The sequence below is a fragment of the Rattus norvegicus genome, chromosome 13 (genome assembly GCF_036323735.1).
Source record: "Rattus norvegicus strain BN/NHsdMcwi chromosome 13, GRCr8, whole genome shotgun sequence".
Lineage (NCBI taxonomy): Eukaryota > Metazoa > Chordata > Mammalia > Rodentia > Muridae > Rattus > Rattus norvegicus.
Genome location: NC_086031.1, coordinates 49,516,626 through 49,542,175, shown reverse-complemented (window position 1 = coordinate 49,542,175; position 25,550 = coordinate 49,516,626). Strand labels below are relative to the sequence as shown.

At 50.4% G+C, this 25,550-nt stretch overlaps 1 protein-coding gene and 1 long non-coding RNA gene across 9 annotated transcripts in view; one reads left to right on the top strand and one right to left on the bottom strand.

Moving 5' to 3' along the window:
* Nav1 (neuron navigator 1) overlaps positions 1-25,550 on the top strand; it is a 252,363-nt gene that overhangs the window by 128,942 nt on the left and 97,871 nt on the right. For all 7 annotated transcript variants that reach the window (XM_063272611.1, XM_063272612.1, XM_063272610.1 and 4 more), the window contains 2 exon segments: positions 19,918-20,020; positions 24,276-24,641. In XM_063272611.1, coding sequence (XP_063128681.1) covers positions 19,918-20,020; positions 24,276-24,641 — 469 coding nt within the window.
* Positions 9,959-24,277, bottom strand: LOC134481562 (uncharacterized). Of its 2 annotated transcripts, XR_010057212.1 has the most exons (4): positions 12,403-24,277; positions 12,070-12,233; positions 11,341-11,431; positions 9,959-11,245 (listed from the first exon to the last, which is right to left on the bottom strand). It is a non-coding gene; the product is annotated as an uncharacterized LOC134481562 (long non-coding RNA). The 2 variants fall into 2 exon arrangements; XR_010057211.1 differs by having other exon boundaries at positions 11,341-24,277.

The window sequence follows — 25,550 nt, the reverse complement described above, 5'->3', positions numbered from 1 at the left end:
TCATATTACCCTGAATGAAGGATTAGCACACAAAACACAGGCATTGCATAACCAGATCAGAACAGAAACATGGCCGTCCGTGTCACTTACACCTGCCCACTGTTCAAACCCAGGCATCCTGTTCTGCGGGCTGTTCCCATAGGGGAAGGGGTTCCTGTATCACAGGATTATCACCGACACTGGCCCAATACAAAATAATTATACGGGGATTCTGAGAGCCAACATAATTAGTCCAATTAATCTCTAGCGATGAATTATTCTGTTCGATAATCGTCTTCGGAAGCAAAGGATTCATTAGCATCCCAGGCTGACAGCGGGGAGTCAAATGTCCTTTTATCTCCTTTCCCTGTCCCTGACATGATAGAGTGAAATTGCTTCTCACATTGATAAATTCTACCTCCATTAAGAAGAAGGCGGGTAAGGGGAGCGGCAGAGGCTGGGACCTGTGTGTGAGGTTATGTGTCTGGCTCTCCACACACTTCTAACCTTGAACTTAAGGCCTCAGTTTATCCAGGGAGTCAGGAGGGGAATAGAGAGCAAGGTCTACAATCAGTTAGGGATTAACCGGCTCTGAGGAAGGGTTTCTAGAGGCAGATAATCCCAATGTGCCCACCAAGAACCCCGCGCGTCTCATGGAAGCCTCTCATCTTCCTTTTCATTTATAGAAGCCGTTTATAGAAAGCTACTGCGGGAAAGGCAAAGAGTAGACTCCGAGGAGGCCGCTTTGTCTGTGGAGCTCAGTTTGCCCACGTTCTGAGAGAGGTGTGAGCGCTCATGGGAGTGTTGGTGGATGCTCAGCTAAGGATCTCAGAGCATCTGGGCCGTGGGTTTTGCCTGCTTCGTGTCGGTATACTGTATACTGTATCCTCTATGGCTTCCTTATTGGGCTGCCCGCGGCCCTGTGTTGCCTCCACCTCAGGGGCTCTTAACTACTAGATGTTTGGTGGCATCCACAGCCACTACATACTTGTTGCCAATAGAGTACATCTAGTCAAAAGCGTCTCCACAAGGATTTATGTTCTATGTTGAGAGCCACTGTAACTGAGTCACAGCTGAACAATCCAGGGCCCAGGAATGGGTTCATGAGAGAAGGCTCTCAGGGAGAGGTGTGAGGGACCAGCCTTCTTGCTTGCTTTGCTCACTTGTTATCCCAAGATCTGGCACAGTGACGGCCTGAGAGCTTGCGTGCTCTCTGACAGGTAGATGCATCCAGGGAATCACAGAGGTGTTGGTGGTGCGGGTGTCTCCATGGAGTGCAGAAAAGCCACCTTGTCCCTGGTTCGTGGCTGAGGAACGGAACTGTGGGGCCTCCTTTCCTGCCAGGTGGGAGGACGCTAAATGAGAGAGGGAAGGGAGCAGCTTTCTGAATCTTCCATTAATTGATCACAGCACTCTGTCCCAGCGAACCTGGAAGTGGCCTTGGAATTCTGAGAACAGCCCAGCGTAAGGTTCTAACTTAGCACCTGCTCATGGAACAGACGTGCGGCCTCCCCAGCTGTGGACCAGGGGCCCGTATCAGCAATGGGGAATGCTCTGCTTCAAGCCGACTCAGACAGGAAGCATGAGTCTTTCTTGGTCATTGCTCACAATTTATGTGCTGTAGCTCTTCCAGGACTCTGTGTCCTCTCCCTCTTCCCAACCCCATTCCTTCTTGGATGTGGAGCTGATCTCTCTCTCTCTCTCTCTCTCTCTGGAATCTCTTCTCCCAGTTGTCTCATTCATTCATTCATTCATTCATTTATGCGTACATTCTCTAGTTTGCAAACATTTAGTGAGCCTATGTTGTCTCACTGAGGATCTCGATACACACGATACAGAGTGGGCAGGAGACTACATTACCACACGATGAGCACTGAGTTGTAAGGACTAGAGGATGTGGCAGGAGCCAGAGTGCTGCCTAACAGCTGGCTGAGTGAGGCCCTTTAGACACCTTTTAAGGGAAAGGGCTATTGAAAGAGGGGAATTAGGGTGAGTGACAGATAGCTCCGTTTAAAAGTCTGGGTAGTGAGTTTTATTGTAGCTTTTTTCTGTGTGTGTTTAAAAGTCGTATGTCCAGTAAAATATATGCTGCCTGCCTGGGGACAATTGCTCTGACTCCCAGGTAACAGGAATTTGTAATGGCCCTGAAAACGGAGGAAAATCTTTAAAATGCGTTCCTGGTCTCCATTAAAAGCGTTTATGGTGTCTGGGGAGACATTTCCCACTGATTTGTACTTGAGGAGAATGTGGAGGCTGGGATGTTGGAGAGGAAGACAAAGGAGAGTGTGTGTGTGTGGTGTGTGTGTGGTGTGTGGTGTGTTTGGAGAGTGTGTGTAGTATGTATGTGGTATGTGTATTTGGGGTGTTCATGTGTATATGTGTGTGTAGTGTATTGTGGGGTGCATGTGGGGTGCATGTTTGGTATGCATGTATGCTCACGTGCGTGTTGAGTGTGTGTGTAGTATGTGTTGTATGTGTAGTGTATATGTGTGGTATGTATGTATGTATGTATGTATACGTTTTTGTGGTATGTGTGCACATGTGCATGAGTGTGTGTATGTGTGTGTGCGTGTGTGTGTGTATGTGTGTGTGTAGTGTATTGTGGTGTGCATGTGGGGTGCATGTTTGGTATGCATGTATGCTCTTGTGTGGTGTGTGAATATGCTCACATGCATATTGAGTGTGTATGTAGTATGTGTTGTATGTGTAGTGTATATGTGTGGTATGTATGTATGTATGTATACATTTTTGTGGTATGTGTGCACATGTGCATGAGTGTGTGTGTGTGTGTGTGTGTGTGTGTGTGTGTGTGCATGTATATGTAAGACAGAGACTATCCAAGTCAGGTACTCACTTGGAACATGGGGCAGAGCCACAGACTGTACCTGCAGGGAGGATCCAAGGCAGAGTCCTGGATTGGGCCCCCTCAGAATCAGAAACAGAATCAAGGGCAAGGTGGTCTCCACCTGTGGGGAATAAAGCCTGTCATAGCCGAAAAAGCTGACAGAGTCAGGCTGCTGCATTTGGAAGGAAAGGGCGAAAACTGAGACTGGAGGCCCTACAGCTGGCCTTGGGCATGGAACCTGAGGGAAATGAGCTGGAGAGATGGATGAGGTGGAGTGATGGCAGTTCAGGTGAGTGAAGGCTGTAGGTGACGGGAGAGAGAGAGAGAGAGAGAGAGAGAGAGAGAGAGAGAGAGAGAGAGAGAGAGAGAGAGAGAGTTGTCCTTGCTCATTTGTTAATCAGTGAGCAGGGGGAGCCTGACAGGTGGGGAATGGGGACAGAGGCCTCCACTCAGCTGAAGCTGCTCATCAGGAAACGAGTTCAGGATGAATGGGTATAAAGTGGAGCTGGAGTTCATTAAGAGCGTTCAGCATGGCGTCAGCATAGACACTGATAGGAGAAGCTCTCAGTGAAAAGAGTGCACACCCAGGCGTGGGTGTGAGCTCCTCCAGAGACAGTTGCACCCTGTGTCTTAATCACCACACATACAATTCCGTGGCTTTTGAAGATAGTGTTTGTCTAAGGGACTTTAAGGAATTGTGAGTTTGTTTTTAGTATAGCAGGGTGGATTCTGAGGTGCACTGGTTAGAATTTGAGCTGACTCATAAGGGTTGCAAGAGGGAGGAAAGAGGCTTTTTTTTTTTTTTTTTTTTTTTTTTTTTACTGTAACAGAACTTTAGTAAGCCGGCTGGGGATGGTGCACGCCTTTAACTCAATAGGCAAAGGCAGGCAGATCTCTGCGATTCAAGGCTAGCCTGGTCTACAGAGGACAGCCAACACCAACACAGAGAAACCCTGTCTCAAAACCACAACTCCTCTAGTAGTCTTGTTCGTGAAATGTCCAGCTTTGGGCATCTGGAAGATTAGTTGGAGGTTATGCGAGCTCGGGCCTTACCCATGGTTCTTTGCTATTTTAACATTCCTATTTGAAAGAGCTCTGTACAAAAGGTGTGTTGTCTCTAAGTAGGCAATCTTCACAGAAGACTTTGTTAATTGTGCTGGAATTGTTGCTGCTCAACTGGCAAGATGCTCCTAGCAGACCCAAGGCAAGGGCTTAGTTTCCTTCCCATGTCCCCTTAATTCCTCTGTTTTTCTGCCCCGAGTCAGGAAGGAAAGAAAGGGTCTAACCAGAGGCCCGGAGATGTGTTTATATAGCAAAGTCTGCACTGAAGATGAGCTATGGTGGTTTGAATGACCCCATAGGCCTATAGGGAGTAGCCTCCTTGGAGTAGGTGTGGCCTTGTTGGAGGAAGTATGTCACAGGGTGTGGGCTTTGAGGTTTCAGATGCTCAAGCCAAGCCCAGCGTCACTCTCTCTTCCTGCTGCCTGCTGATCCAGATGTAGAACTTTTAGCTACCTCTCCAGCACCCTGTCTGCCTGCATGTCAACATGCTTTATGCCATGGTAATGGACTAAACCTCTGAACTGTCAGCCAGCCTCAATCCAATATTTTCCTTTATAAGAGTTGCCATGGTTCTGGTGTCCCTTCATAGCAATAGAAACCCTGATTAGGACACCAGCTATAGCCCAAGTACCATGTCGGGTACAGGCATTCAAAGATGGATGGCATATGGCTTCTGCCTTCAAAGCCAGTGGCTGTGTAAAGTGGTATGGGTCAGAAAGCATACACAGGCTGTGGCAGAGGCTGCTACGGGGACTCTGAGAAAGGAATAGTGTCACACCACAAGGGGAAGGGCGGGGTGAAGGACAGTCTGCATTCTCTAGGGGTCATTCAAGCTAAGTTTCCTGGGTACCTGCTGCTTGATTACCAGTGATGCTGGCATCGGATAGGAATGTTGGGAGGGCGGTCACAGTATGTCACAGTAGGCAAAACCAGTGGGCATTACTAGGGACTGCCACTGCAGAGGTGACAGTGCACTCTTCTGTTTGTTTGTCGAGAAAAGCTCTCACTGTGCAGCCCTGGCTGTCCTAGAACTTACTAGGTAGACCAGACTGGCTTCAAATACACAGAGATCTGCCTGCCTCACCTCCCCTGTGCTGGGACTACAGGCTACTCCACTGCTCTGGTATAACATGTACTCCTTGATCACCAAGTCTTTGATCGAAAGCCCTAGAACCTGAAGAAGGTGTATCTGATGTGGGCCTGGAAAGTTTCTGCAAAGAGATGTGGTCTGAACCAGGCATTCGCTTATGCAGGGAAGAGCCTTCCGGGAGAGCAGTAGGAAGCACAGGTGGGCAAGATTGCAATGGGGGAGTCAGGCTGGTGGAATGGGCGAAAAGATAGGGTGGGTGTGGAGGAATACCATGTCAAACAATTATAGCAGAGAGCCTCAGACTCTAGGCCAAGGACCCTAGGGTCATCTGGGGTCATCTGGGAAGCTGAAGTCTGACAATGCAAAGAAAAGACCTCAGGTTCAGTGGATGCGCACCTGCTCTGAGATTCTGTAGGTGGTAGGTGGCTGAGGCATTTGAAGCCATCCACGTCATCCCCAAGCCTCTAACCTTGGTGCTTCTGCATGAATATCTTACTCCTGAGTGTGTCCTCCGGTTTGTCTTCCCAGTGGGAGAAGGAACACACACAGGCTAGGCTCAGTAGTCCCCAGGAGTGAAGCCTTAGCCAGCTGTTCCCATAGCAACTACCTACCGGTGCCTGGTCTAAGGGTGTATGGAATACAAGGAACTGGAAGGGATGGGCAGCTCCCCAGTCATTGCCATGAGCTGCCCCAGTTGAAGCGTAGAAAACGGGCAGGACCAGGGAAATTCAACCGGGCCCAGGGAGCTGATTCTGAAGTCCCTTTGCATCCTGCTCATTAAACATAGATGACCCAAGGGAGGGGGTTCAGGGGTCACCAGCTGCTGGGGCTTCTGGCCAGAGATGGGCTGAAGATCATTTTCAGTCAACATGGCCATGACTGCCTGCTCTGACTGAAGAGGCAGAAGGGGTAGGGGCTGGAAGAGCTGGTACATGGCAGTCAGTAGCAGGTAGAAGTGAGTCGGGAGAGCCATGTCTAGTTAGGCTCTAGGCTCTGGGCTCTGTTGTGTTTCTTATTCATTGAAAACAGCCGATGGGGGAGGTATAGGCTTCACAGTAATCAGGTGCGGTGAGCACTGGGGTCGGAATTGGTGAATTTGGGTTCAAACCCCAGCCCTGCACCTCAGAGCTAAAAGCAAACGCAAACTTCTAATCAGGCTCTCTGTGGCAGGATAAACTCCCACAGAACATATTTCATGGGATATCGTGGGAGCCTTAAAGGCTTAAAGTGTGTGAAATGCTTGGCACACAGTAGGCATCAAATAGGTTGCTTCCAAAGGTAGACAGACAGATGGCATAGGTTCTGCCAAAAGGCTGCTGTATTTCCAAGAATTGAGGTCGGCCTAGCCCTGGGTCCTACCCAGGGAAACACATACATGCACATGCACATGCACAGGTATGTGCACACGTACAGACACACACTCACACACACCCTGACTCCTACACAAACACACACACACACATACACACATACACAAACACACAGAGAAATGCACATACATGTACACATGCACATGTTCACGTGCAGACAGATAGACACACACACACACCCTGACTCACACACATACACACACATACACAAACACACAGAGAAATGCACATACATGTACACATACACATGTTCACGTGCACACATACAGACACACACTCACACACACCCTGACTCCTACACAAACACACACATACACAAACACACAGAGAAATGCACATACATGTACACATACACATGTTCACGTGCAGACAGACAGACACACACTCACACACACCCTGACTCACACACACACACACACACATACACACATACACACACACAGAGAAATGCACATACATGTACACATACACATGTTCACGTGCAGACAGACAGACAGACACACACCTCCATTTTCCTCCTGATTACTCTCTTTAAGAGCTGCCTTTTCTCAACTTTAAGCTAATCCCCAGGGCCATCTGGCCATGCTCGAGCCTCTTGTTACAAGCTGGATGAGTTCAAAGGGTAGAGATTCACAAGAGGTGGCATCTGGTGGCTTCTATTAGTCCCTCTAGGGCAAGGTCTCCTTCTTCCTGCGCTGTAGAAAGGCACTCCTGGCTCTAACTCCAGGGCCCTGGGCATAGCGCTCTCACTGTGCTTTGCCCTGTGTGCGTGCCTGGTTAGTCCAAGTGATGTCCTGCCCACCAAGTGTGACCTTCCTCCATGTACTTGTGTCTTCTGAGAGGACTGTGGCAGCAAGAACCCAGGTTAGATTTTTCCACAGCCTTGGACACACCTGGGCAGCCAGGCCTAAGTAGGGTATGAGTAGTAGGCACTCCACATCGGAAGACATATTGCCCTTTAACTCAGATACAGGTTGGTAGGCCTGGAAAGTTCAGGGACCTCCATTCGAATGGCTCCACCCCCTAAGATGCTCAGCCACCCAGTAGGTACATGGCTGTTGAGCTGACTGCAGGCTCTGCAGGGCTAGGCATGGGCTGGTGGAAGGCCTGGGCATTCCCCTATTCCTGATCTTGCCCAAGCCCCACTCTGATGGGGTCCCCCATGAGGACCCCCTGCCCTTGGAGGCTGGCAGCAACTCATGGCCCTCTGGTTCTGCAGGCGCTCAGCTCACGTGTTCTTCTAGTCCTCTCCCCTCGGAGCTCCCCTCCCCCACTCTCAACAGATCATTAAGGAATGGGCTTAATGATCTTTCCCAGGAGAAACTGAGGCCTAGAGAGACTAATCTACTTGCTCGCAGGCCCCAGAAGATCCCGAGACTTGGACACAGAACTTCTGCTCCCAGACTGGAACTCTTGCTGAAGGTGCTGTCCTTTAAGCTGTAGGAGACCCAGGTTCCTCAGGGGCAGAGACCAGCTAGTGAGGGCAGGACTGGGCAGGGAAGCCTTAGTCCTAATCTCTACTCTTCCTCCTGAGGTATTCCCGGTGAAGAAGCAGCAGATGAAGGCACTGCCTGTTGCTGCTGCTGCTTCTGCTGTGCTCGCAGGTGGCTCTGTGGCCCAGGTCCCCAGGCTGCCTCAGAGAGAGAGAATTCTGAATGTTCTGTGCAGGCAATGACTGGCCTTGGCTTGCCAAGCAGGCCATAGCCCTGCCTGCCAGGCGTTCTAGGAAGCTCTCTCCAAGGCCAGAAGCTTTGCAGGTTGCTGCTCTGGGACAAAGCCCAGTTGGGGAGGAAGGACTCCCTTGAGGAAGTGTTGGACAGGAGCAGTGGCTGCCAGTTAGTCCTGCAAGACTGGCAGGCAGCCCTGCATCGTGGAGGTAGAAAACTCTTGGCCTGGCCAGTGGCCCATGACTCCCCTGTCTCCTGGCAGTGATTTATCTCGTTCATCCCAGTGTGGAGGGCAGGCCTCATCCTGTGGTCTGTGAGGACTCTGGCTGCAACACGCTAGTCAGGAGGGGGCCTCCTGTGCCCAGCCAGGTTGTCTCTGTTGGCTTTGGTAATTTATGTAGGAGGGAGGCAAGGGCTTCAAAGAGACCGGAACCTAGATCCCTTAGAGAGTTAACTGGCCTCTCACAACCAAACACCTATACATGAGGAGAACTATTTTTATCCCCTCCGGGATCGCTGTCTCCCAAGGACAGAATGTCTACCTGAGTTTAAGATCAACTGCAGCACGTAGAACACGCTCAGGCCATCGTCTCCCTTCTTCCCATCCCTGCCTGTCCCCAAGACCACTATCTCTTCCGCAGACCTCATTCTTCCTCACCTCGGGCTTCTCTGTCTCACAGTTGAAGGCTGTTCTTAAAGCTAACAGCTTGGTAACTCTGCCTTGCGCCTAAGCCCTGGGAGGGGGTAGGTGGACGCTCCCAAGCCTTTGTCTAGGGCATTGAGGGTCACCCTGGAGGTAGTGACAGATGGCTGGACGCGAAGGTCCTCGGTGATGGCGGCTGGGGATCAGCAACACAGAAGGCGGTCTCAGAACTACAGTCCTCTGAGAGGCAACCCAGCCCGAGTGTCAGTCAGCACCAGGGCTGAGGTCGCATCAGATGCTGTGTGGGTGGTATTCAGGGATCTGGAGGAGCGAATAGCTTCCATGGCTGGGGGCACTCCTTTTTCTGGGTCAACCCTACAAAGTCCAAACTTTGCCCCTAGCTTTCTTCCTCAGAATCTTCAAATCAACCCTATACCTTCCACTGACGTCTTCCACTGTCAGGCCTGGTCAGAGGTCCACAGGCTGCGTCACCTTGACAGAGTCACTGCCACCGACAGGTTCTGGGAGGAAGGGTGGCAGCTTTTAGGAACAGGTCTGAGGGAGAGAGACCTTATCCTGGGGGTGGAGCTATGTGAAAGGCAGCCACATATACAGCCAGGTCTTACCTTCTGCTCCTGACCGCCACTAGGTCTAGTCATGCTCTTGGCAAGCTTATGACTGACCCACTTTGGGTCCCAGTGTCAGGACCCTGGGAACATGAAGCTTGGGACACACAGTGTAATCCCGCCCAGGGGGCTGATTCTGGAGGAATGAAGGGAGGCTCAGGGCAGGGTGTGTGCGAGACTTTTTGAGAAAGAGCTGGTGGTATTATCCAGCCCCACTCCAATGGACTCCCACACGGCACACAGTGCCTAGCACTTTCAGTAATGCTTAGTAGCAAGGCTGAGTGGTATCCATAGCCGACGTGGCGAGGTCACTGGCGAGTACTTAAAATGTGGCTAGTGCAGTTGAGGGAATCACACCTTAATTAGTTCCAGTATAAAAGGTGTTCAACATTGTTAACTCAGTAGGAAGACACATGTTGGATCTGTGGTGAGATAGCCTGGCACACTGGGCTGGCCACAATGCGATAGATAATAGCAAGTGTTGCCGAGGCTAGCCCAAAGCCAGAATGAGGCACAGTGCAGACACTTTGGGCAACAGCGCAGCCATTCCTCAGAATGTTAAATACACAGTCACCACAGGATCCTAAGCATATTAGGGGTACATAACATAAGCACAGCATAACTATAGCATAAGCACACACTCAAGGGAAATAGAAGATGTCCACACACGTGTGAGTTTTCTTTTCTTTTTTCTTTTCTTAAATTTATTTATTTAATGTATATGAGTACACTGTCGCTGTCTTCAGATACACCAGAGGAGGGCATCAGATCTCATTACAGATGGTTGTGAGCCACCATGTGGTTGCTGGGATTTGAACTCAGGACCTCTGGAAGAGCAGTCAGTGCTCTTAACCGCTGAGCCATCTCTCCAGCCCCCATGTGAATTTTCATGGCAGCATTATTTATACTGGGAAAAAGATAGAGATGAAGCAAATGTTCATCAAATGATGGCTAAATGAGCAAGTATTATCCACACTGTAGAATACTATTCAGCCATGAAAAGGAACAGGGGGTGAAACATACAACATAGACCAACTTGGAAGTGACAGAAGCCACAAAGGTGTGTGATCCTGTTTGTACGAGGGATCCTGAATGGGTAGATCTGCAGAGTCAGCAGGTAGACTAGTGTTTGCCAGGGTTAGAGGAGGGAGAGAAAGACAGGTGAGTGCTTAGTGTACGGGCTTATCTGGGAGGTGGCGATAACATATTTTGAAATTACATGAGCGATGATGTACAAACATGGTGCAAGCCATGGAATTACATATTTTAAAAAGTGGGTTTTATAGCGTGTGATTAAACCTCGTCTACATGTCTCCCCATCTCTAGCTCGTGGCGCTAGTATTGGACGAGGCTAGAACACCTGACTTCACATTTTGGCTTTGCCATGTGCTGCGTGTCACCCTGGACAGCAGTCTCCGGTTTTCTCAGCTATGATATTGAAGTAATAAATAGACCAGCTCAGGCATGTCGTGCTACCAAACAGGGCTCATATACATAAAGCCTCTAGGACAGTACCTGATATCAGAGAGAGAAGAGTTAGCCAAGACCTAGTATTACTAGGGTCACAACCAGAAACCCCCCCAGGCCTCTCCCAATGCTCTTCACACCTGAGCCCAGCCCCTCTCCTCTCCTCCCCATTCCCTCGCCTGCAGATGGCTGTCTGCTGTGTAAACTGTTGCTATAACAACCATTCCCGGTTCCCAGAAGCAGCTGCACAGAAGACATCATCAACATCTTCTGAGCAGAGTGTCACAGGAAGGCTCTGGGCATTGTTAAAAAGGGAAACATTTCCAGCAAAAGTAAACCTTAAGGTTCACCAGGCAGGAGGTCCAGGGCCTGCCCTCTGCAGTGACCCGCCTGAGTGTCTGAGATGGGCAGACTGTCAGTGGTTATCCTCTGCTGCAGGCCTGCTTACAAGCCCAGTCCAGCGCCAAATCTTCAGAATCCTCTCTCATCCTGTAACCTGGTGTTCAAGGGAATGGGATCAGAGGAATTTCTTTAGAAGTGTAATAGAAAAAGAACTAGAAATAGACCTAGCCAGGTGGCAGTGGCACACACCTTTAATGCCAGTCCTCAGAAGGAGAGGCAGGTGGATCTCTTGAGTTGGAGCCCAGCCTGGTCTGCAGAGTGAGTTCCAGAACAGTCAAAGCTGCACAGAGAAACCCCTGTCTCAAAAACAAACAAAACAGAGGGGGTGGGGAGGGAGGGAGGGAGGGAGGGAAGGAAGGAAGGAAGGAAGGAAAGAAGGAAGGAAGGAAGGACAGGTGGACTAACTAACAGACCTTACAACAGTCATTCCAAACAGGGTCCTTCCTCTTCTGATCTCTTGGCCCTCAGTACTAATTGTCCTTAATCTAGCAAAGCCTTCCCCAAGTGCAAATCATTGAGAAGTAGCTGTCCCCTGGATCTGTAAGCTCATTCCCCAAGTTCTTTGCCAAAGGCTGCTTTGTACGCAAGGCTGTGTGAAGCTGAGTTGTGCTGCCATTGCAGCCAGCCTTGTGGGTTCCCTTCCTGCCTTCAGCTCGCTGAAGAGACCTCCTCTCTTCCCAAAAGGACCTCCATGGGGCATAATGGAAGGAGTCTGTCCTCCTACCTCTCCCAGAAAGCCACCTGCCCCAAGCACACTGCAAAAGAGCAGAAATGAAACCTCCAGAGAACAGACTTAGACCCCGCACACTTCTCAGGGCGGGCGCTTGTGTTGAAACGCAAACTGGATTCGCTCTCAAACTTTGGCTCTGAATATGAGCTTGCCAGGGGAATCTGTGGGTCTCCAGAGCCCACTTCTACCTTAAGTGGTTGAAAAATCCCGGTAAGCCAGGCCCTGCTCTTAAACTGGGTAGATGGCGCCACAAAATCGATGCTGCAAACACTGGGCTCTTCCCCAAGCGTGCTAACTTAGCCAGGGTCAGAGACTGGGAGGTAAAAGGATGTCTGCTCCAGGAGTGCAGAGCCTGCAAAGAATTTAGAGGGAAAGAGACCTTTGGGCGACTTCTCCCAAACCCGAGAGCTAGACAGCTGCCCATCCTACAGCATTGCGGCATCACCCCGAAGCAAGGCTGAAAGCGGCTGAGGACCCCTAGCGCCCCCGTGTGGTTGTTCTCTGCAACAAGCCCCAGAGACCTGGCAAGATTTTGGTGGCTGTCTTAACGCAGAAGAGCAGAGCTCCGACTTGTGCCAGCGATATTTCTCCATCACTTTGGGTGGGGATGTTGAGCCCTGGTGCTTTGTCGGGTCTCCCGTTCTTGCAACGTTCACACAAATGCAAAGTAGGACCCTCTGATCACATCACCTCATTTAGGAGCTGGCAGCTCGCAGATTCCCGGGAGCCACCTCTAGGCGCGTGAACCAAAAAAACTCTGGGAACGACACCCTGGAATCTATGCTTAAAAGCAAGCATTTATACAGACTTCAGTCTAGCACAAAGTCACAGGACCACACTAGCAGCGCTTAGTCAACTACACTGCTCCCTTACTTACAGACCAGGAAAACTGAGGCCCAGGGAGAAGTCATTTCCCCAAGTTCCACAGCTGGTTGAGATGTGTTCGCTTGGGGCTTTTACCTCAATGAAAATCAAAACTGCACATGAAGCGGGGCGACTCCTGCCTGGTGGATTCCAGGCCTCCGCGTACTTCTCTTGTTTAGCCCCAGGTTTCTTTGTAGTTGTAGTTTTTGTCTAATGCCCCCATATGGCCGATGCGTTTGCTTTTCTCTTTTGAAGTCCCAGCTCTGTCTGGGGCCTCATGATGGAGCAGCCATCGGGAGGGCTCCAGTCAGCCCACTCATTGACTGAGTGGGTTCAGTTCTCCAGGGTAAAGAGAAAATCCCCGGGGACTCCTTTGGGGAGCAGTTGTGCACAGAACAGCTACCAGCGCAGGATTTGCCGCACTGCAGGGTTCTGTGTTAGCCGCCTCTGACAATATTGTGACTTAAGTGGGGGGATGAGAGGAATTGATGGGATTAGTAACAGAATAAATAGTTTCCTGCCTGCCTGCCCCATGACAGTGGAGTGTCTCTGCCATGGAGGCCCGCCCACCCTGTCTCCTTCTAGGACCTCTGGGGCCAGCAGATGATTGGGGAAGGGGTGAAGAAAGAGGGTGGAGTTGCCCCTCAGACAAGCTGCTGTGCTCTAACCTCGGGCAGGGGAGATCTGTGTAGCAGTCACTTGTCACATTTTAGCTTTCCCTGCTATGGCGCCTGAGTCAGTCTTTGCAGGGGTGGGAATGGTTCCAGTACAAAGTGACTGGTGCAGATTCCACAGAATTGCCTAGCTTAACCCTGAGCCCCTGGGGGCACCCTGGGATGTGCCCTTAGACCAGGAGAACCTTGTGATGGCCTGCTCTTGCTTGAGCTGGGAGATTTATGTCCTCGAGTGGAGCAGAAGGGCAAAAAGATTGCAGTTCTCAGAGACATTTGGCCCACTGAAACACAAGAGTACTTACTGCCTAACGGATCCTGGCCGCGGTGTGTGAAATTCTCCAGCGTCTTACGATTGTTGCAGTAAATACTGGGAGAAAGTGACTTGCTGGCTAGGGCTGGAATCTTTTTAGAAGCTGAAATTGTGACAGATTTCCAGAATTTAAAGATCAGACCCCCATACTGGGGATCAAATAGGGCTGGGGAATTTTCTTCCTCCCAGGAGTTGTTGAGATGTGTGAGAGAGGAACAGACACAGAGAGGCCCGGTCCTTCCTGTTTCCAGGTCGTTTAGGCTGGCCAGGATTTCTACATGGATCTAGGCCCAGACCATCCCCTGTGGATAATTCTGGCTGTGACTTACCTCTTCTGCAGACATCTGAGCCTCTGTCTCAGGCCACAGTACTGGACAGTGAGAAAAAGAACCCATGCACGGAAACTCACAGCAGCCCTGAGTCCCCTGTGTGGACTTAGAGGAGAGGTTACTTCCTGTCTTTAATGTGAGAGGGTGGCAAATGCTTTCCAGCTCCCTCTTGGCTCACTTCTGTCCCTCCTGGGGGCTTGTACCTCACCCCACCATTCACAGAGAAAGCCAGTCTAGAGGTAAGGTGCAGACCTGGTTAGTTCTTAGTTGCCCTCCCCTGAGCTACATGGCTTGTGGGTTCTGAAGCATTTGTGAAGGTAATTAAGGCTTCAGTAGTCAAAAGTTATTGCAGTTTACTTAATTGCTGGCTAATAATTAAAACCTCACAGAACGTGGGGGAATCTGACTACTGGGTGATGGATCCCCCTGCGCCTCCTCCTTCTGGAGCTTGGCCTGAATCTGTTGGGGCTTTTACCCTGGAGCTGGAGGCTCCCTGTCCATGACCATCTCACGGCTCAGCCTTCTGGTCCGAGGAAATCCGTGTAGCAAAGTGAGTCCCACAGGCAAGACTAGCCCTTGAGGAAAGCTGCTAGTCAGGCTTCGTGGTGCAGAAGCAAGGTTTGCTAAGTGTATCGCACTTGTCCCAAGTCCAGGTGTGAGGGCCTCGGCAAGCAAGAGCGTGGTCCTACCTGTTTGGGAGTGGCAGAGTGTGGGGAGCTCGAGCCCCACCTCTGCCCACCTCTGCCAGATTCCAGCTGTGTTTCCAGGCAGTGTGCTGTATGACCGGCTAGGCTAAGTGTGTTAGTGAGCTAGGCCCATAAGCCTCACTGCAGTGAGGTCATCATCCCTCTCCATTTAACAGAAAGGAAAACTACAGCAAGATGAAGTAACCTGGTCAGGGTCAGCCCAGCTGCGAAGGGGCAGTGGAGGACCTGGATGGTGGGTTTTCTTCTTGACACAAAAAACTGTGTTCTTTTTTGTTTTCGTTGTTTGTTTGCTTGAGACAGGATTTCTCTATATAGACATGGCTGTCCTAGAACTCACTCTGTAGATGAGACTGACCTCAAACTCAGAGTTCCGCTGGCCTCTACCTCTCAAGTACTAAGATTAACGTCCTGAGCCACAGCTGCCGGCCTAAGAACTATGTTCTTGTCACCAAATTGAAAGTCAGTTTCTTCCCAGTGTCCAAGTTTTTAGCTTAGCGGCAAACCCTCGGTCTTGGCGTTCTTGGGAGGCCTGTTCCCCTTGTCTGATGCAAGGCAGGTAGAAGGAATCTGCTCGTGTCATCCTCCCAGTGTACCCTGGGCCTTCCCTTCTCAGGCACAAATTGCCTCTTTTCTTCATGAATTTCTTAGCCACCTTCCTGTCTCACAGTGAGAGGCAGAGCCACCCAAATCGCCTTGTGTGTGTATTGCGGAACACTGTATCGGCACACCTTGGTGAGGGGAGCATATTCTGAGGCAGGGTATCATGATAGAAAGAACAGGAGGGTTGGAATCCAGACAAATATGATGAATCAAGTGAAATACCACAGAGTCATGTGCTTAGCGTCATGCCTCACATGGGGCAAACACATGGTCGCTGGCATTACTGTGTGCATGCACCAGTGTGTCGAGTATATTTGATTATGGTTCTGTAGTAAGACTCCACAGACAGTATGCTCTTTGTATATAGACACACATAATATACACACATGATACATACATACAATTCACACACATGATACACACATGTGACACACATGATACACACATGATACACACATACATGATACACACACGATACATACATATGACACACACATGATACACACATGTAATACACACATGATACACTCATATGATACACACACGATACACACATACATGATACACACATGATACATATGACATACACACGATACACACATGATACATATATGACACACATGATACACATGTGACACACACACATGCATGCACTCACACACATACTTCATCCTTTAGATCTAAGATGCGTTCTGCAAAAACTTAGCTCTAACGTGCACTAAGGTGTCACATAAGTTGGAAACTTCCTGAGCAACAGTAGACTCCTCCATTTTTTTTTTTTTTTTCCGGAGCTGGGGACCGAACCCAGGGCCTTGCGCTCGCTAGGCAAACGCTCTACCGCTGAGCTAAATCCCCAACCCCAGACTCCTCCATTTTTGACGTACCTCACCCCCTCCCCAGGCCTACCCAGGCTGAGACCATAGGGTTGACCAAGACACAGGGAGGCAGCCTCCAAGACATGGGGACTTAACCAGTAGCATTAATTTTAGTTTATGTTAACGTCATCACAAATCAACTAGTATTTCAAATCCCTCCACCCCTTCCCAGATCTTCATTCTCACTGCACACGGTAAGAAAAAGCTTAGTAAAACTAGGCCGGGTGCTGGGGTAGAGCAGGCTACAGATCTGGAGTGGGTGAGGGTAAGGGGTGGGTTGAGTTCTTTTGCAAATATAACTTAATATACATAAAATGACTTGGGGATCAGAAGTATGAATATCATCCCCCCCACACATACACTACCACATACACTACATACTACACACACACACACACACACACACACACACACACACACACACACACACATACACACAGAGCAGACTCAGCTGTGGAAATGTAAGGTGTCATACCCTAGATGGCCAGTAGGCGACACTGCTGAGGCACCCAGGGAGCTTTAGGGTGTAGCCTCTTCAGGACTGTCCCAACCAGGGCACTGAACAGATCTGTCATTCCCATCAAATACAGCCTTCTTGCCATCTCTAAATCTACCCTGGTGCCTGCAGATAACTCTTAACCTCTCTGACATTCCCAGATGGTTGTGCCCCTGCGCCTTGACCTCCCACCAACCCTGTGACACACAGGACTGGGCCAAGCCATTTCCAGGACCTTGGTACCTCTGGTTTTGAAGAGTCGAGTCCTTGGTGGGTGGGGGGAGGAGGGGTGTGTGTGACCTACTCTGTTGATGTGGAAGAATGTAGGGCTTGCAGTAGAGGTCTTTGAGGAGGCTGGGGCGAGAAGGTGCCGTGATTTGATATAGTGAAGGTGTCGGGAGTTGATATAGTGTTCTCTGTCACTACCAAGATTCTGGGTTCTAGTTCCCATCATTCCCTGCGGCGCCCTGAAGCTTGGTAAAAGTAGAGAATTAGGAATGAAGCTGACCAACTCTATAGCTTAATCATTTTTCCTTAATGAGAAGGGGACATCTTTATCCAACACCACATGCACATACAACACACATGTGTACATATACACATATATATACACATATGCACACATACGTACATGCATACACACACAAACATACCCATAACGCACACATACACAAAAACTTTTAAATGGTGGTAGCTCTCATTAAATCTTGGGATATCATTAAGCACTTACTGTATGCAGTCACTGCGCATGACACTGCAGGAGTGCCCTGTGTTACATCAAAAGAGGTTGAGTTTCATGCATGATGACTTCAACATTGCGAGTCTGAGGTCCACATCATAATCTAAATAAATAAATAAATAAAAGAGGTTGAGTTTCTTTCAGATTCTGGTTTTACCCTTTATTTTATGCTAGCTGTGAGTAGCTTGATTGATTCATTTGATCTCAAAGTGTCAGTGTTCTCATCTGTAAAATGGACTGATAGCACAAATCTCCCATTGGGGTTGGACTGGATGATGTGTGCAGAGCACTGGGCATACCCAGAAGCCTCTGACTAACGCTCCATCACTTTTCCTCTTTGGAAACACCCTTTAGAGATACACGCACCTTTGACTCACTTCCGTCCAAGTCGTAGAAGGCATCACCCTTCTGTGAACCCATGCTATGCTCTTAATCCCACACAGGGTCTTGCACATTAAACCTTAAAATATATAGGTGTGCGCTGTCTGACCCTGACTGTGTCCCCTGCCAAGCCATCACTTAAAGGCAGCTCGCAGCTCGCAGGGTGACACTTGCCAGAATAAACAGGCATTGGCAGCCAGAGAGATGACGCCAGGGCTGTGGGCAGAGCTCAGACCACTGGCATGGAGGCCTGCCATTTTTCCTTGTTCCTTGACACCAACATGGAGGCCTGAGTACACGGGACTGGCTTGAGAAACTGGAGGATAGGGTCAAGACCCCAGGGGAGGGAAACAAGATGGCTGGGTCCAAGATTGGAGCTGGTCCTAGAAGAAGGTGTCCCAGAGACACTGGGAAGAGCCACACAGCATGGCCCTTCCACCCCACCCAGCCTCACTTGGCCAGCCAGCCAGTGACAGCCAGCCAGTGACAGCCAGCCAGTGACAGCCAGCCAGTGACAGTCAGCCAGTGACAGTCAGTCAGCCAGCTTGAGCTCAGTCTTGAGAAAAAAAACATACCTCTTAGGGGATTCAGAAATGCTCTCTTTGGCAGCGAAAAGGAGCTCGCTCTCCTGCTGAGTCTGTGGGTGGAGAGAGGCTGGGCCTGGGAATAGGGGTAAGTTTGGCTTGTCTAGAAGGCTGGAAGTGTTGAGGGCAGGAGGAGAGGGATGGCCCCACTGTTACCTCTGTCACTAACCACTGAAGCAGTTTTAAGGATTGGGAAGACTGGTTCCTCAGTGACAGTGACTTGGATCCCTATGTACAAGGTTACTCAGGGGACACGGTCCAAGCCTCTTCGTTCGTGTTCTCAGAGCCTAGCCCAGTGCCTGGTACCAAGTTGAGTTGGAATCTTTGGGGATTTTTGTTTTTTTTTTGGATATTTTTTGGGGGGAGGGTTGTTTTGTTTTGTTTCATTTTGGGTTTTTTTCTTTTAGAGGTTTTGTTGTTTTTCTGTTTTCTTTCTTTCCACTTTTTTCTTTTCTCTTTTGAAACAGGGCCTCACTATGTAGCCTCAGCGGGCCTAGAACTTGCTATGTAAACCAGGCTGACCTCAAACTCACAGAGATTCACCAGCCTCTGCCTTCTGAGTGCCAGGGTTAAAGGTGTGCATGCACCACCATGCCCAACCCAGAGTGGGTGTTTGATAAAGATTTCTTGGGTTGGTCAATAGAAGGGAGAAGAAGGTCCTCTGAGTCGTTGCATCATTTTGGATGCTATTTCCATCCCTGGATGGGAGAAAGTGTGAAGTTTCGTTTCCGGTTAGAGGCTCTCATCTGTCTAGGCTAACATCATCCAGAAACCAAGGCTGAGCAAAGTGGTGCTGACTGGTTCAGACTCTGGCTACACCCGTGCTTCTTCCGAGGTCAGGAGTCTTTGAATAGGGTCCGAAGTGCCCCAGAAAATGGCTGCTCATCTCCGTCTCCCACCAGCCACCTCACCTTTAGGACACTGTCAGAACCGCCTCTTAGACCCCTCAGAGCAATTCCACACGTTCCCAATCCTTCCGAACTGTGGCCCATGATAGGTTGATGGATTGAAACTGGCCGAGTAGGGATAGTTACACGGTGGAAATCGGCAAGCTCTGCCCATCAGAGTGTCCCCTCCTCCAGGAGCCCCCAAGCAAGTACACACCAACACACTGCTCCAAAGGAGGTTATTTTGAGGAGGGGGCCCATTTCACTCCACCACAGGAAAACTTGCCAGGAACTTCTGTCTTTGCTGTGAGAAGAACCTCCCCAAACCAAAGCCTGAGAGATAACAGTGGTCACTCAGAGAGAGGCTCTGAAGGGCCCTGTCTGCAGCTCTTGTTGGGGTTGGGGCTTCAGCCAGCCCAGGGCACACATGAAGATCATTAGCTGTACCTGCTCCGTTGGTCACCTTTGAGGAAGCAGGTTAGCCCTAGAGTCTAGCTTCTGGGAGATATGGTCAGTCTTCCCTTTCCTGGCTCCCAGGTCCCTTCCAGAAGTTCTCTTCATTCACCACCTTTTTCTGCTCTCCTTGCCAGATCCAGAGTCGCAGAGAAAGAGGACAGTACAGAATGTTCTGGATCTTCGACAGAACCTGGAAGAAACCATGTCCAGCCTTCGAGGCTCCCAGGTGACTCACAGGTAAGCTCGAGCTAACCTTGGTGACACGCTCTCCCTGGGTCTGGAGGGCAAGGCCTCAGTGTCTCCCCACACCTCCACATGGGCACCCCAAGTTGACCAGACAGCCTTGGCCTCTGAACACAGGCGTTTGGAGCCCCATATTGCCAGCGCTGTGAGGAAAGAGAAACCCAGCAGCACCATAGCGGAAACCCTGCTCAGTCTTTCCTCTGCTTATGCTTGAGCACAGGGTTTCACCCGTGACAGGCTGGGTATAGGTGGGAAGCCGGCCTGTGATCTGTGGTACCTGTTCTTGCTGTAGGCTGCACTCTCCTCCTCTTTCAAGAGGGCTTCGCTTACTAAAACTCCTCCTGCTTTCCAGTCCCATCCCTCTAGGATGCAAGGACCCCCCCAACACCTGGGCTCATCAGCCTCTGCCAGCCAGGTGTCCTCTGGTCCCTTCTATCACTGCAAAAGGAGAGCTGAGTGCCCAGCAGAGCCTACATACTAGTACCCACAAAATCAACCCTGTGAAATCCCTCTCATCCCCCCGCCCTTACAGAAACCCCCAAGCCTCCAGCTGTAGGGTACACAGCTCTCTCGCAGCCCTTTTCCCAAGAGCAGCATTCTGGCAGTGGCCCCCGTGAGTCAGAATTTCCCATTCAGTTCCTTTGGGCTTCCCTGGGCTGTTCAGATGAGCTCATACTGTCAGCTCTAAGGGGGACAGAGGGCCCGGCTAAGTTCTGAGGGGGGAGGTGAGCAGGCAGCCAAGATTGGGAAATCATGGGGCACGGACATAAGAGACTAGAAGCCTGTGTATTAAGAACCAGAAACCTCTTCAGTTGAATCTCAGTAGGTTCCTCTCTGTCTCCTGGTGCTAGAAAACTGAGTGCAGAGTTGGGGCATGGGGTCAGTGGGAAAGGGACTTTTACTAGCTCAGGGCATGTCTAGTCAGGAGAGCATCCAGACATACTTGTGTCCTTTCAATATCAGAGGACCTGTTACCTTAGGGCCTCTCAGTCTGTGTGGGAAAACATGACTGCTGTTGAATCCCAGCTTGAGGGGCCTCCACCCATTGGCCCTAGGTCTCCTCGTTGAGACCTTTCTCCTTCCCTTTACCTCTCACCACCTCCCACATCCCCACTCATATCCCTGCCCTGAAAACACGGCTCTTACTCCCAAACGCCTAAACATTTTCCTGCCGACCAGAGAGGAAGTGGTCAAGGGTGTCTGAAGAAAATGGTCTGTGTTGCTTCAGGAGCCCCGATACAGCCACTGTCCATCTCACAAGCCCTAAGTAGGAATCCAGGTAGAGAGGAGGCTCTAACTCAGCGGAGTCATCCAACGGTCTAGTCCCCTATAGATGAGTCTTTCCCCTATCCAAGGAAGTTTCTGGAACATCTCTCCATGCCAAGTCGCCGGCCAGAATGGTGCCAAAGACGCTGAGAATTGCTGAGCTGCTGTAAGAGTCACACCCCAAATGACTCACCCACAGAAGCAGGGCAGAGGCAGCTGCTCCAGTCTCCTGGTGTCTCCATGCCTGCCCCGAGGCCCCAGGGAAGGGGGGAAGACTCTGCTTGGATGGGAAGGGAAGCCTAAAGCTGACTGGTTGACACAAGGGCCTGGGGGCCTCTGGCTCCTGTCTCCCTTTATGGAAAAGAAAGTTCCAACGGGCGCCTGGGCCTTCTGTTTACTGTGGACTCCGGGTCACTTCCTCTCTTAGCCTTTAGTTTACATTAGCTCTGGTCCACACTTGGATAACCCAAACACCAGTGTCCCAGCTTTTATGGTTCTTTTGCTTTGTAAAGTGCTTTTTATCAATCAATCTCTCCCTGTACCTTGGAGCAATATTCCCTAGACTAGAAAAAAAGACCTGGGAGAAGATACACATGCTGGACCCCACAGGCTGATGGGGGCAGTTGTGGGTCCACACAGCATGAGGCACCAGCCTTCAGAGCAAACATAGTCTCATCCCCGAGGGCCTCAGGGTTCAAGGGTGCCTCTGCCAAGGTTGCCCTTCTCCTGGGACTCACAGGGTGACTTAGACTCAGTTCCTCTTTTGGAAACTTGACTTCTGGGCCACATCCTCTATTTCTGTAGGTAGGTTTCCCTCCGTGAGAAGAGTCTGAAGTAGAGATGTTCAGGAGAAGAAACAAAAACTGACCTCCCTGAGAGGCAAGCCTGGGGCTAGGGACTGGCTGTAGGTTAGAAGATCAGCTGTGAGCTAGAACCCTTTCCCCCTGAGATCCAGAGATGGGGTTTAGTGCAAACAGCTGGATGGTTGTATTGCATTCCTTTAATCTCAGCACTCAGGAGGCTGAGGCAGGTGGATCTCTGAGTTCGAGGCCAGCCTGGTTTACAGAGTGAGTTCCAGGACAGCCAGGGCTGTTACACAGAGAAACCCTGTCTCGAGGAACAAAACCAAACCAAACCAACAACAATTTAAAAAAAAAATAGAGCCTCAAAATAGAGGAAGAGGAATTTTGTGTTCAGAGAGTAACATAGCGGGTAGGCCGGAGGCAGAAGTGAGTGGGGAACCCTCCCCTCCTTATGTGCTTGCTACAAACCAGTTCCCCTGTATACTCTCATGTTCTTGGCATGGTCTCCTGCTGCTCCTCCTGCTCCTCCTCCTCTTCCTCCATCATCATCATCAACACCATTGTCATCATCATCTCATGGTCCGCTTATTTTTGCTAAGTACTTACTGCGTGAGCCCCCGACCTTTCACCTGTGGTGAGACAGTCCCCACCACATTCAGCACAGTCATCCTGGGTCTGGTCCCTGATGATCCCTCTCGAGGTGCTGGAATACTGGGTGAGCATTCAGACTGAGTTACACCATGACTGTGGCTTCCCTGTCATCAGGGAACTTCCATTGTCCTCCCAGGAGATGGTGTTCCTGGGGAGGGCCACAGTATCTAGAAGCTGATGCAGACCTGCAAGGCATGCTGGGACTATTGGGCTCAGAGGGAAGGATGGGTGTAGGCCAGCGGAGAGCATGCTGGGCATCACTCATTGCCATGGGTCGGCTACAAGGACCAGTGTTGAATTTTCAGGACTCCTCCAACTCTGCTGAAGAAAAGGAAGACCATTTTCTGGGGCTCAATAGAGACCATTTGGGAGGGCTTTTCTTTTTTCAAGCAACTTACAATTAAAAACAGACAAGCAAAAAAACAAAAAACCCAATGGCCTATGACTAATGTCACAGATCAAAGATTCTTTTGCTTTGTGTACCCCACATCCAGCCATAGGTTGCCTCAGCTCACCCAGTTTTGGTGGCCCACACACCTCATGCATGTCACTGATTCAACCCTGTCAGGCCATCTTATAGAGAAGAGTCAAATCATTTTGAGCAGAGCCATTGCTAGGCTTGGTCGTGGTGCTAGCTGAACCAAAGCACTGACCACCGTTCTTGCCAGATCTCAGCCATATTTCCACTCTGGCCCTGTGGGAGAAGGACCTAGGGACTCAGGCCCTTTGGTATTTGCCTGCCTGCAGCTGCCTTGGCCTGGCCTCATGGCCTTAAGGCTTGTGACCTTGAATCTTGCTGTACCTTTCATCTGTTTTCCTGGGTTCTCTACCCATGAAGACTATGTCTGTTCTCTAGAGGGTTGGGGGTAGGGTAGGAGGTCCACTTCTTCCCCTGATGCCCAGGCCTATCGCTGACCAGTCTTCCTGGGGTCTGCTTTAATATTCAAGGTTCCTAAAAGCTTGTCTTGTACCTTCGACATTCGATTTTAGGTTTATCTAGATCTGGTCCCTGGGAATCAGCTAGCTCTTTGCTCACTGGGAAAGAGAGGTGATGGCCACCTTGACTGTCCACCCTGAATAAAGTGGAGAGTCAAGGTCTTCTGAGCTCTGGTGATCAGCAGCTCACTGGCTCATTCTGGTTCATTGAGCATCTATATATCAGGCCCAGTCAGATTTGTATGGCTACAATCCTCTCAACTCTACAAACCATACATAGGGTAGGTAGGCATTACCCCATCTCACTGATGGGAAACACTGGGCCAGCAAGATTAATTTCTTTCTTTGGGCCATTTACCAAAAAAAAAAATGACCAAAAAACATATTAAACACTGGCCACACTTGCAGGATAGGCTTAGTATGGGATCCATGCCTTGGGTACTTAGTAGGATCATTGACTTAGTAGGATCATTGTCCTTTGACAGCCTGAGAGACCGTAACAAAGGAACATGCACTTAGAAGGCCTCACATAGGGACATCCCAATGAGTGGATGGCCTGAGGACTAACTCTGTGCTGTCTGCTCTCTCCTCAGCTCCCTGGAGATGTCCTGTTACGACAGTGATGATGCCAACCCTCGAAGTGTGTCCAGCCTCTCCAACCGCTCCTCTCCTCTCTCTTGGCGCTACGGGCAGTCCAGTCCCCGGCTGCAGGCTGGCGACGCACCCTCTGTTGGGGGCAGCTGCCGTTCCGAGGGGCCCCCAGCCTGGTACATGCACGGGGAGCGGGCACACTACTCCCACACGATGCCTATGCGGAGCCCCAGCAAGCTCAGCCATATCTCTCGACTGGAGTTGGTGGAGTCCCTGGACTCTGACGAGGTGGACCTCAAGTCCGGCTACATGAGCGACAGTGACCTCATGGGCAAGACCATGACGGAGGATGATGATATCACGACGGGGTAAGCACAGAGGCCGGCTGGCGCAGGAGGTGTGGGAGGAGGACGGCAGCAGGGGATGATGGGTTTGCTGGGCTGTGACAAAAGGCATCTGCACACAGGGGCTGTGCATGCAGTGACTGCCTCTGCAACGGGATGTGGCTTATTCAAGATGAGTGTGGTGGGTGGGGCTGGAAACGGAGGAGCTGATTGGTCTGTTAGGCTGTGCCCTTCTCCCTAGGCCTGTCTTCCTCCAAAGAGGTCTGGGAACATACCTGAAGCCCAGGTCTTCTGCAAACTGGGTAGACTGTGACTTAACTTGCTTCTGCCTTTGCAAAAAGAGGCCAGTAATGTCATCTCCTTCCACCTGCTAAGAGAAAGCAGAATTTAGGTGGAAGAACCAGTCAGAGAGTCGGGTGGTGACTCCACTTCCCCTGCCAGGGGTTCCCACTCTGACCCTTGGCTTATATCCTCTGTGGACTTTCTGCTTCCGCAATCCTTCCATCCATAATGCTACACCCTATTCCTTCCCCAGCCAACTAAGCCTTCTTTCCTGCCCATGGACCCTCAGCTTACCCCTCTCTGACAGGATAGACTTGGGGAGACAGCTGGGGCAGACATGGCAGTCTTGGGAGTGCAAAGAAGACAGGAAGAATTTGAACCGTTGGGGTTTGGGGTGTTCTGGCCAACGTTTTCAAGCCCTGAGACCAGAGAGCTGCATGGTTCTGGAAACTTCTCTGGTGTCTCTCATCAGACCTGCCCCCTTCCATTCTTCCTTTACGGTTTTCTGGGGTCTCCATCCCTTAGATACACTGTAAAGCCACAGTGGCCCTTTTCTTATCTCTCAGGTATCTAAAACCATGCTACCAGAGATGGCTGCTCCTAATAAAGCCCTGCGGCTTCAGGAGCACGGAAAGACTGGCGAGTTCCAGG